The sequence below is a fragment of the Choloepus didactylus genome, chromosome 6 (assembly GCF_015220235.1).
Source record: "Choloepus didactylus isolate mChoDid1 chromosome 6, mChoDid1.pri, whole genome shotgun sequence".
In the NCBI taxonomy this organism is placed as follows: Eukaryota; Metazoa; Chordata; class Mammalia; order Pilosa; family Megalonychidae; genus Choloepus; species Choloepus didactylus.
The window spans coordinates 75635617-75648083 of NC_051312.1; the positions used below are offsets into that span (position 1 = coordinate 75635617).

A 12467-nucleotide genomic window follows, 5' to 3' on the forward strand; every position below is an offset into this window, starting at 1 on the left:
GAAGGGTTTTGCCAGGGTGTGGTGGGGAAATAGTAGGAGTCATATGGGGGTAGAGTCTTAGAGCCCGGGCAGTAAAAGCTGACCTTCGCTTACTTCCAAGACCTCACTCACTTCAATGCACTTCTCTTCATTTACGAAACACTGTTTAAATGAAACGTTCTCTTAGAAAGCTGTAACGCACATATATTAGTTTGAAAAACTGCGTGAAACATATTTCATTCACTTCTATGTACTTATTTTCACTTACAAAGCACTGTTTAAATGAATTTAAAGCTAGATACACCCTACCCCTAACACTATACCCTTACTGAAACCTTAACTGTAACCCTAAATGACAGTTTCTCCTAGAAAATAATCTTGGAATTCTCATGGTGACCAAGTTAAAGGGGGATACGAGGCAGGGAAAGGCCAGTGCTACTGGTCATTTAGGGGGAAATGGATCAGTTCTAACTATGGACTTCTGGTTGGGACTGCTCTGTTAGCCACTGATTGTGAGGACAGAGCTGTCATGGAGGCAGGGAGTGGCGGCCTCATGAGGAGCCATGAGGAACCTTCCAGGCCTCCCCACAGACTGCCAGGGTGGAATGACGGCTGGGCAACAGCAGTCTCCCCAGGAGAGCTGAGCACTCCGAGGACCTCCCTCAAATCCTTCCAACGGCTTCATAAGAAGTTGGATGTGCCAACGGGTTGTCATTTTCTCCTTAAGAAGTGCTTGGATTCTCAGCTGGAAGCCAACTAGGGTCAGAGGACAAGACACAGCATGAAAAGAGAAAGAACAAACACAAGGGAGAGAGGTAAGCAGCAAGAGGGAGGGCCCGGGGGTTCTGAGGAAGCATTTTAGCAAACACTTCATGTCACCTGGTTGCACAGCACTACGACCGTAGTTTCTTAATCAATTCACCACCCACTATTATCCATTCTTTCTCTTCTCTGCTCAAGCTTCCATCACACCCTCTCATATGCGCTTGTCTCTTATTTCATTGAGAAAACAGAAGGAATCAATAGAGAACTAGGTCATCTCCTGCCTGGATTACTGTAATAGTCTCCAAATGGTGTCCAAATTTTCCATCTTTAATTCCCACAGTTCATTCTCCACAGCAGCCAAAGGGATCCTTTAAAATGTAAATCAGCCCTTCTGGTACTTCTCAGAGCCGAGAACCTCAGCAGCCATACACACTCTGCAGCTATGGAGATCCCTGGGAGCCTGTGCAAGAAAGTCAAGCTGAGCAATAACGCACAGAACTGGGGTTATTTTGAGAAGCAAAGAAGACAATGAATTTGAAAGAACAAAACTACTGCCAGGAATCTTACACTGGGATGCAGAGAGCAACTAATGTCACCTATCAAGCCCACCATGTCAGCATGAACAAAAGAGGTCAGGTGGTGGGGACCAGAGGTGGCTTTTGTGGTTGCACAGTGTGCTGGTTTGAATGTATTATGTCCCCCAGAAAAAGCCATATTCTTTCATTCAGTCTTGTGGGGCAGACATTTTGGTGCTGATTAGATTTGCATGGAAATGTGCCCCTCCCAGCTGTAGGTGATAACTCTGATGAGATAATTTCCATGGAGACATGGCCCCACCCATTTAGGGTGGGCCTTGATCAGTGGAGCCATATAAATGAGCTGACAGGCAGAGGGAACTCAGTGCAGCTGTGAGTGATGTTTTGAAGAGGAGCTACAGTCAAGAGGGGCACTTTGAAGAATGCACAGGAGCTGAGAGAGGAACTACAGTTTACAGAGACATTTTGGAGATGGCCTTTGAAAGCAGACTTATGCTCTGGAGAAGTTAAGAGGAAAAACGCCCCAAGAGCAACTAAGAGTGACATTTTTGAGGAACTGCAGCCTAGAGAGGAACGTCCTGGGAGAAAGCCATTGAAACCAGAACTTTGGAGCAGACGCCAGCCATGTGCCTTCCCAGCTAACAGAGGTTTTCCGGACGCCATTGGCCATCCTCCAGCGTAGGTACCCAATTGCTGATGTGCTACCTTGGACACTTTATGGCCTTAACACTGTAACTGTGTAACCAAATAAACCCCCTTTATAAAAGCCAAGCCATCTCTGGTGTTTTGCATCCCAGCAGCATTAGCAAACTAGAACAGACTTTGGTACCAGAGAAGTGGGGTGCTTTTGCTGCTGAGTTTACAAATACCAAACATGTTGGAACGGCTTTTTAAATGGATAAGGGGAAGATTCTGGAAGAATTGGGAAGAGCTTGATAGAAAAGGCCTAAACTGTTTTGAAAAGACTGTTTGTGGAAATATGGACTCTAAAGATACTTCTGACAAGGCCTTGAACAGTTGCAAACTGGAAGAAAGGTGATCCTTGTTTTAAAGTGGCAGAGAATTTGACAAAATTGAGTCCTGGTGTCAGATGGAAAGAAGAATTTGAAAGTGACAACCTGGAATACTTAGCTGAGGTGATCTCCAGACTACGTGTGGAGGATGTACCCTGGCTTCTCCTTGCAGCTTATAGTAAAATGCGAGCAAAGAGAGATAAACTTAGAACTGAACTCTTGGATTCAAAGAAACAAGAAACTGATGGTTTGGAAAATTCCAGGTTTCCAGGGTGTGGATCACCAGAAGCTACAGCCCAACATGAGGATTTAACCCAACATGGAACCCAGCCACCATTTCAGTACAAGCAAAGATTGGAAAAGGAGTTAAGCAGAAAAGATTTGTGGAAAGCCCTATTGTCTGATGGCTTTGAGCCCTGTGTGCTTCACGCAAAGCCAACAGAATTTTTGCGAGATCTTTATAAACAGGGCCATTGCTGGTCTGGACTGGAGAAGACAGACAAGGAACAAATTGAAGGAAAAGTTTCTTCAAAGACAGAGCCATGGAGGTTGAGGTCTGGAGTCAAGAGGTCTCGGGCTGGGAGAGCGGAGCAGCCCACACGCATGGAAAGGGTGAGTTTGCCCTGGAGGTCGAGGGTGGGCCTTCCACCTCGATGCTCAGGAAATGTCCTGCCACTCCAAGTCCCAAAGAGGGTGGGGCACATTCCCAGGAAATTGGGGAGAGCCTGGCTGCCACCACACTGTTCTGAAGGGGTTAAGCGTGTGCCCCGGAGATGGAAGGGAATCCGGTTGCTGCCCCGATGTTTCAGGAGGGTGGGGCCGAAAAGGTGGTCTCCCCAATATGTGGATATGTTAGAGCACTCACCCCAGGATTTGGAGAGGAAAGGGCTGCCGAAAAGGCCCTTTAGGAAGGGTTAGACTCCAGCTCTCTCAAGCCCCAAGGATGCAACGTCGTTTTGTAAATGACTCTCAGACTTTGAAATCTAATGGAGTTTGTCCTGCAGAGTTTAGGAACTGCTTTGGTCCTATGAACCCTGTTTTCCTTACTCTTTCTCCTTATGACAAGGGGAATGTTTATCCTATGAATGTCCCTCCTTTGTATATTGGAAGCACATAACTTGTTCTAAGTTCACAGATCCACAGCTAGAGGGGAATTATGCTTTTGGACTGACCACACCTATAATTGATTTAATGGGATCTTGTACTTAACTATTGTTATTGAAATGATTTAAGTTTTTGTGATATTGTGATGGGATAAATGTATTTTGTATTTGGAAAGAATATGTTTTTCTGGGGTCCAGGGTGTGGAATGTGCTGGTTTGAATGTATTATGTCCCCCATAAAAAGCCATATTCTTTGATTCAGTCTTGTGGGGCAGACATTTTGGTGCTGATTAGATTTGCATGCAAATGCGCCCCTCCCAACTGTAGGTGATAGCTCTGATGAGATAATTTCCACGGAGGCATGGCCCCACCCATTTAGGGTGGGCCTTGACCAGTGGAGCCATATAAATGAGCTGACAGGCAGAGGGGACTCAGTGCAGCTGTGAGTGATGTTTTGAAGAGGAGCTCCAGCCAAGAGCAGCACTTTGAAGAAAGCACAGGAGCTGCAGATGAGAGGCAGTATGAAGACGGCCGTTGAAAGCAGACCCTTGCTCCAGAGAAGCTGAGAGAGGACAAATATCCCAAGAGCAACTAAGAGTGACATTTTTGAGGAACTGCAGCCTAGAGAGGAACGTCCTGGGAGAAAGCCATTTGAAACCAGAACTTTGGAGCAGATGCCAGCCACGTGCCTTCCCAGCTAACAGAGGTTTTCCGGATGCCAATGGCCATCCTCCAGTGAAGGTACCCGATTGCTGATGTGTCACCTGGACACTTTATGGCCTTAAGACTGTAACTGTATAACCAAATAAACCCCCTTTTATAAAAGCCAAGCCATCTCTGGGGTTTTGCATTCTGGCAGCATTAGCAAACTAGAACACACAGTTTGGCTAACAGGCTTATCTGGAGCAGGGAAGATCACAGTGGGCACGGCTTTGGAGGAGTACTTAGTGTGCAATGGTATTCCGTGTTATACCTTGCATGGTGACAATATTCATCAGGATCTCAATAAGAATCCTGGCTTTAGTCCTGAAGACAGAGAAGAGAATGTTCGACGCATTGCAGAAGTTGCTAAGCTATTTGCAGACGCCGGCCTAGTGTGTATCACATTTTATATCACTTTATACTCAGGATCGCAACAATGCAAGGCAAATTCATGAGGGTAAAAGTTTACCTTTTCTTTTTTTGAAGTATTTGTTGATGCTCCTCTGCATGTTTGTTAACAGAGGGATGTTAAAGGACTGTACAAAAAAAGCATGGGCTGGAGAAATTAAAGGTTTCACTGGGATTGATTCTGAAGATGAAAAACCAGAGGCCCCTGAAAACAGACTCCTGTGATGTAAATGACTGCATTCAGCAAATTGTGGAGTTCCTACAGGAAAGGGACATTGTACCTGTGGATGCTTCTTATGAAGTAAAAGAACTTTATATGCCAGAAAATAAACTTCATTTGGCAAAAACAGATGCAGAAACATTACCGGCACTGAAAATTAATAAAGTGCACATGCAGTGAGTGCAAGTTTTGGCTGAAGGTTGGGCAACACCACTGAATGGCTTCATGAGAGAGAGGCAGTACTTGCAGCACCTTCATTTCGTCTTTGATGGGGGTGTCATTAACTTGTCATACCTATAGTTCTGACAGCTACCCAAGAAGACAAAGAGAGGCTGGATGGCTGTGCAGCATTTGCTCCGATGTATGAGGGCTACCGCATGGCTATTCTTCTTACATCAGGGTTTTTTGAGCACAGAAAGGAAGAGCACTGTGCCAGACAGTGGGGGACCACGTGCAAGAACCACCCCTACATCAAGATGGTTACGGAACAAGGAGATTGGCTGACTGGAGGAGATCTTCAAGTCCTGGACCAAATTTATTAGAATGATGGTCTTGATCAATATCATCTTACTCCCACTGAGCTAAAGCAGAAGTTTAAAGATATGAATGCTGATGCTGTCTTTGCTTTTCAGTTATGCAACCCGGTGCACAAAGGACATGCTTTATTAATGCAGGACACTCATAAGCAGCTCCTGGAGAGGGGCTATCGGTGCCCCGTCCTTCTCCGTCACCCTCTTTGGTGGCTGGACAAAGGATGATGTTCCTTTGATGTGGTGTATGAAGCAGCATGCTGCAGTGCTGGAGGAAGGAACCCTGAATCCTGAAAGAACAGCGGTGGCCACCTTCCTATCTCCTATGATGTATGCTGGACCAACTGAGGTCTATTCCAAACATTTACTCACCTGGAGTACTCGCCTGCACTTCCAGGGTTGTTATTCTAAAGGTAGACCCACCAAAAGAATATTTGTGCCTTCTTGGGAGAGGGAAGGAAAGGAGTGACTTCTTTTGCTCTTACTGCAGTCGTAGGTCCGGTCATGAAGGAGGGGAAAGTTCCCTGTACACAGAGATCTGGGTCAGGTTGGGAAGGTGTGACACAGAGCTCCTCTCGTAACCACTGGCCATGTGATAGGCAGCTCTGACAATACCGATCTTGTCCCTTTAAAAAAGCCCTAAGTCACTCTTTCCAAGGGACAGATTTGGTCTCATTTTTTGCTTCTTCTGTACTTTAGAAGGGCTAAAGGGATTTCAATAAGAAGAATAGTGTGCTGTTTTAAAAAGTTCAGGAGACGTTCTTCATTTGTTCCTTTGTAAGGGAATATAATAGAGTCAGTAAGCACAGTAAGTAACATTGCTTCTTTTTTTTAATGCAATTTTATTGAGATATATTCACGTAACATATAATCCTCTAAAGTGTACAATCTGTTGTTCACAGTGTCGTCATACATATAGATGTGCATTCATCACCACAATCAATCTTTGAACATTTTCATTACTCCAAAAATAAAACGAAAATTAAAATAAAAAAGAATATCCAAAACATCCCATTCCCCTCCTCCCCCATTGTTCATTTACTTTTTTTTTAAATACATTTTTATTGCGATATATTCACACACCCCACAGTCATCCACAGTGTACAGTCATTCACAGCACCATCAAACAGTTGTGCATTCATCACCAGGATCAATTTTTGAACATTTTCCTTACTCCAAAATGAAAATAAAAGCAAAAAGAGAACATCCAAAACTTTCCATCCTCTCTATCCTACCCTATTCTTCATCTAATTTTTGTCCCCATTTCCCACTCATCTGTCCATACACTGGATAAAGGGAGTGCAAGCCACAAGGTTTTCACAATCACATGGTCACACTGTGCAAGCTACATATTTATACAGTCGTCTTCAAGAATCAAGGTCACTGGGCTGCAGTTCAACAGCTTCAGGTATTTCCCTTTAGCCATTCCAACACACAAAAACTAAAAGGCGATATCTACATGGTGCATAAGAATACCCTCAAGAGTGACCTCTTGACTCTATTTGAAATCTCTCAGCCACTGGAACCTTATTTTGTTTCATCTCTCTTCCCCCTTTTGGTCAAGAAGATCCTCTCATTCCTGCAGTGCTGGGTCCAGGCTCATCCCGGGGAGTCATTTCCTGCATTGCCAGGAGAGTTACACCCCTGGGAATCAGTAATATTGTTTCTTGATGTTGGGGGGGGGGGGCGGGTTTCTAGATAGTGGTCAGAAGGAATGTTTTGTAATCTTTTTCTATCCATATGTAAGAAAGATATCCTAATTATTAGGTTTTAACTTCAAGGCAGGGTAGGCTTTGAAAAAATATTTGTTGAATAAAATGAAGAAAGGAATGAATGCCCTAAAAAACTGGTTAGATAATTCCCTGCCAGCTTCTTGTTGAGTTTTTGGGATAAAGAATGGAATTTGAGAGGCCTGTATATTATTATTGCATTCTTGTTTATCCTCATCTTGAAAGGAGATGAGTCCACTTAGATTTATCTGGGAGGCAAACCCTTCTAAAAATGATCTAAATAATTTAGTTGTATAGGTTCTGCTAAGTCTTCCTCCAAAAAAAAAGTTTAAGAGGAAATCCAAACACATTTGTCTTTTTGAGATCAAACCTGAAAGTTTTTATTGGATGGGATTGTATACTCTCTGTCACCTCTTTGTCTAAAAATACAAACAACAATAAACTAAAAGATTAAAATGAAAAAAAAACAAAAAACAAAACAACAACAACAAAAATGTAAATCGGATCATGTTACATCTCTGCTGAAAACCCTCTGGGGGCTTCCATTGCTTTCAGAGTAGAGCTCAAATCTTTACCTTCAAGGCTGTAAGTGAACTGCTCTCCCACTGCCCTTCTGGCCTTGTCTCCTATAACTCCCCCACCTTGTTCATTTGGCTTCAGCCACACTGGCCTTGCTGTTCCTCACACTGTGCCAAGCACGCTTCTTGGCCCTTTCAGTTCCCTTTGATTAGAACTGTCTTCCCCCAGATATCTACCTGGCTCTCTCCCTTACTTCTTTAAAGTCTGTTCTCAAATGTTATCCAATCATTGAAGACCTTTCTGACCATCTTATATAAAATAGCAATCCCCTTCCCCAACTCTTCATAATCCCCTTAACCTGGTTCATTTTTCTCAGTAGTGCTTATTATTTTTAGACATATTATAAATTATTCTGTAAACTTATTTATTTTTGGACTCTCATCAAAAGAATATAAGCTCCATGAAGGCAGAGGCTTTGCCTAACTTTTTTTTTTTTTTCACTGCTGTATGTCCTGCCCCTAGAATAGCATTTGGCATATAGTAGGCACTTAATAAATAGTTGCTGAACAAATGAATAAATTTTCCAACCACCAAATTTACCAACCAACTGTACCTGCATCCATATTCTCTGCTTTGTCTCCCACTCCCTATGTTTGACTACTTGATCAGTACCTCCCCTTGAAAGACTTTCTTTTGATTCTGGAACAGCCTTCCTTGTGTTTGTTCTCCTACTTTCTGGATGTATTTTCTCAACATCTGTGCTGGCTTGAATCTGTTATGTCCCCCACAAAAGCCATGTTCTTTTTAATCCAGTCTTGTGGGTACAGACTTATTATGGGTGGGATCTTCTGATTAAGTTGTTTCCATGGAGATGTGTCCCATCCAGCTATGGATGAGACTTTTTGATTAGGTTATTCCCAGGGAGATGTGACCCTGCCCATTCAAGGTGGGTCTTAATTAGTTCACTGGCATCCTCTATGAGAGGATAAAAGGCAGAGACATTTTGAAGAGAGTTCAGAGAGACTCTTGGAGATGCAGACAGAAAGATGTTTGGAGATGCTATGCTAAGAGATGAAGCCTAGAGTTTACCCTGGAGAAGCTAAGAGAGGATCCCTGGATGCTTAGAGAGATACGCCCTGGGAGAACAAGCAAGAATGCACAGGAGCTGAGAGATAGAAGCTAAGAGAGACAGACACCCAGAGATATTTTGGAGAAAGTGATTTTGAAATCAAAACCCGGCAGATGCCAGCCATGTGCATTCCCAGTTGACAGAGATGTTCTGCACGCCGTCAGCCTTTCTCCATTGAAGGTATCCTCTTGTTGATGCCTTAGTTTCGACACTTTTATGGTCTCAGAACTGTAAATTGTAACCTAATAAATCCCCTTTAAAAAAGCCAATCTGTTTCTGGTATTTTGTATAATGGCAGCTTTAGCAAACTGGAACATCTGTTACTGGTTTCTCCTCATCTTCCACCTTTAAGTACCAGAATGCCTTAAATTGCTATTCTCCAACCTCTTTTTTTTCTCTATCTACAGTCACTTTCTAGGTGATCTCATTCCATCTCCTGGCTCTGATTACCAAGTAAATTCTAAATATTAACGACTTCCAAATTTGCGTTTGCAGCTCCAATCCAGATGTCTACTTAGCTCCAAATTCATTTATCCAACTGCCTCCTCAGGATATCTACTTGGATATCTTCAAACTTAACCTACCAAAAATAGAACTCTTGCTTTTATCCCCCAACCTCTTTCTCCATAGTCTTTTCATTTCAGGCAGGAACCATACATTAAGTTTATCCAGAAGTCACTCTTGATTCCTTTCCCTCTATCCCCACCATTAGCAATTCCTCATAGTAAAAGTTACTTTCAAAGTATGTTGCACTTCAATTAAAATGCTTACTTAAAAATCTCACTTTCTACCTCCTCCCCTTTCCACCATGAATCACCATCGACCACTGCAAAACTCTCTTAATTTGTCTCCCCAGTTTTACTTTTTCTCACCTATAATCTATTTTCCACACAGCAGTAGGAGTGATCTGTTTAAAAACATAAATTATGTCATACATGGTATGGCTCCTGCCTGCCTTTGGGACTTTTCTTTCTCCTGACTCACTGTGTTGTGGTCACATTGGCTTTCTTGGTATTCTGTGAGCATGCCAAGACTGTTTCTGCCTCAGGGCTCTTGCACTTGTTATTCTTTTTGCCTAAAGTGTTCTTTCCCTTGATCTCCCCACAGTTGGTTCCTACTCATCCTTCAAAGCTGTTTCAATATCCTCTCCTTAAGAGCTTCCCTCTGATCATTCTATCTAAGTATATCCACTCTAAAAGTATCTATCATGGCAACTTCCTTTCTTATTTCCTTGAGTCCACTTTTCACACTCTGTCATTATTTTTTGTTTGTTTTATTTACTAGCTTATTGTCTAAATTCCCCACTAAGCTGTAAGCTCCACAAGAGCACAGACTTTGTCTTCATGTTTAGTATTGTATACCTAGTGCCTAACTCAGTGCCTTGTGGGTTCAGTAAATATTTATTTAATGAATGAAGAATGGAGATTCATTCAAGAAGATGACTTTATTAGGTCTAAATATTGCTGCACATCCAGAGTTCTGACTGCAGGTCCATCTTGTGATAAAAATCATCAAATAATGATTTTTAAAGTACTTTAAAGCTTTTTAGATACTTTCCAATCCATTATTCCATTTAAAAATCTGACACAAGGTTCTCATCAGAGGAGTACATGGCAGGAGTGAGACGTGGGGTGCAAACTTAGCTAGGAAGAGCCAAGTCTAGGAAAGTCAGTTCATTCCATGGTCAGGTCATCACTGGCTCCTCCCAGAGGCACAGAGGCCTTGTTTGGTCCACACTGTGGCCAGGGCCAGAATTAGGGAAGAGCCATAGAAGTCTCTCAGCCATCAGTTGCCACCATGTCCCCATGCTGAGGGATTGCTTCCCTGTGGCCTCCGGGTCAATACAGTTGTGGTTGACCCGGGTTGTAGGAAGCCAACCCCTGTGGAAGGCAGAGGAACCTGAGGCCAGCTGGGACTCTTATGCATAAGCAGGAGCAGCTAACAGAAGGTGGGGGCTATAGGTTGTAGCATGGGAGAAGGAGGGGTGAGCTGCCCTGTTTACTGGTGCCCCATCCTTGCCTGAGCCCAGGACACCTTTTTCAGTTTCACAAGCTGAATCTGTCTCAGGTAAATGCTTAATCTTCCCAGATTCTATGGTGATCACAGACAATGAATGAGTGAGGATTTAAGCCTGTCAAGGACCATAAATGCCTTTTGTGGGAGAGGCAGGTTGTGTGCTGTTCTGGTTTGCTAATGCTGCTGTCTTGCAAAACACCAGAAATGGATTAGCTTTTATAAAGGGGGTTTATTTGGTTACAAAGTTACAGTCATAAGGCCATAATAGTGCCCAAGCTAAGTCATCAACAATAGGGTACCATCGCCAAAGGATGGCCAATGATGTCTGGAAAACCTCTGTTACCTCAGAAGGCACATGGCTGGTGTCTGTTTGCTCCCAGGTTGTGTTTCAAAATGGTCTTCTCCAAAATGTTGCTCTTGAGATGTTTTGTCCTCTCTTAGCTGTAGCTCTGAGTTCCTTCTGTTTGTCAACTGTTTTATATGGCTCCAGTGATTTAATTCAGACCCACCCTGAATGGGTGGGGTAACACCTTCATGGAAATTATCCGATCAAAGGTCTTGCCCACAGTTGATTGAGTCACATCTCCATGGAAACACTCAATCAATAGATTCCAACCTAATCAACACTAATACGTCTGCCCCCACAAGATTGCATCAAAGAACATGGCGTTTTGGGGGACATAATACATCCAAACCAGCTCATGGGCCAATAGAGAAACAGAAGTTCTTCCCTATTAAGGGAGAAGCATAAGAGCTAGAGAAGTTAAAAAAATATCAGACAAGTACATATAATGTGTTTAGTACTGTGGTAGGTGCTTTATTTACATTAACTCATCTAATTCTTAAAATGAGCCTAAGAGGTAGTGTTCTGGTTTTCTAAAGCTGCCCAAATGCAATATACAAGAAATGGACTGGCTTTTACAATGGGGGTTTATTGTTCACAAGTTTACAGTTCTAAGGCCATGAAAATGTCCAAATTAAGGCATCAAGAGGAAGATACCTTCTCCAAGGAAAGGCTGATGGTGTCCAGGGTTTCTCTGTCACATGGGAAGGCACATGGCTGGCTCTGCTGATCCTTCTTTCCTGGGTTTAGCTTCTGGTTTCAGTGGCTTTCTCCAAATTATCTCTGGGCTACTGTCTTAGCTTCTCTCTTTGCTTCTCCTGAGGGCAAACTATGGTTACATATCTTAGATTCTCTCTAAAGTGTTACTCTTGGTTTCTCTCAGCTCCTGTGGCTCCTCCTTGCCTGTTCCGGGGGCAAAATCTGAGCTTCATCGCCTAGCTTAGCATCTCCAAATGTCTTCCTGTCTGCATCTCCAAGCACTGGGGTCTGTGTCCGCTCTGAGCTCTCTTTCTCTCCCTGGGCTCTCTTAAGGACTCCAGGAAAATAATTAAGACCCACCTTGAATGGGTGAGGGTCACACCTCCATCGAAATAATGTAATCAAAAGATCCCATCTATAATAGGTCTGCCCCCACAAGAGTGGATTAAAAGAACATAGTCTGTTATGGGGTACATAACAGATTCAAACCAGCACAGGCAGATATTTTAATACCCATTTTTCAAGTGAATTAAAAAAACAAAGACATGGCTAAGTTGCTTGGATAGGTTACATGGCTCAAAGGTGGTGAGGATGGGGTCTTCTGAGCTCAGTCTCAGCTGGCAGGGCCAGCAAGGACCCTGCCATCAGCCCAGGGGCTTGAATAGTAGGTATGTATGCATATGATGGGAAGGGATGGAGAGCAGGTGAGTCCTGGTGAGCCTAGAAAGGGATGGGTGAGGGCAGTGGGCTCCCTGGGACATAAACACAAGGTAAT

At 43.3% G+C, this 12467-nt stretch overlaps 1 protein-coding gene and 1 pseudogene across 3 annotated transcripts in view; one reads left to right on the top strand and one right to left on the bottom strand.

Annotated features, from left to right (window-relative positions):
- Positions 1-12467, bottom strand: part of OLFML1 (olfactomedin like 1) — a 35880-nt gene that overhangs the window by 10408 nt on the left and 13005 nt on the right. Inside the window, exon 4 of one of the 3 annotated variants that reach the window (XM_037840333.1) lies at positions 11774-11811. The exons of the other annotated variants lie outside the window; for them this stretch is intronic. Within the exon in view, the coding sequence (XP_037696261.1) occupies positions 11790-11811 (22 nt within the window). The 3' untranslated portion in view covers positions 11774-11789. Of the gene's footprint in view, positions 1-11773; positions 11812-12467 lie in introns of those variants that run through there. 3 annotated transcript variants of the gene reach the window in all.
- On the top strand, positions 1187-5725 carry LOC119535853 (annotated as a pseudogene).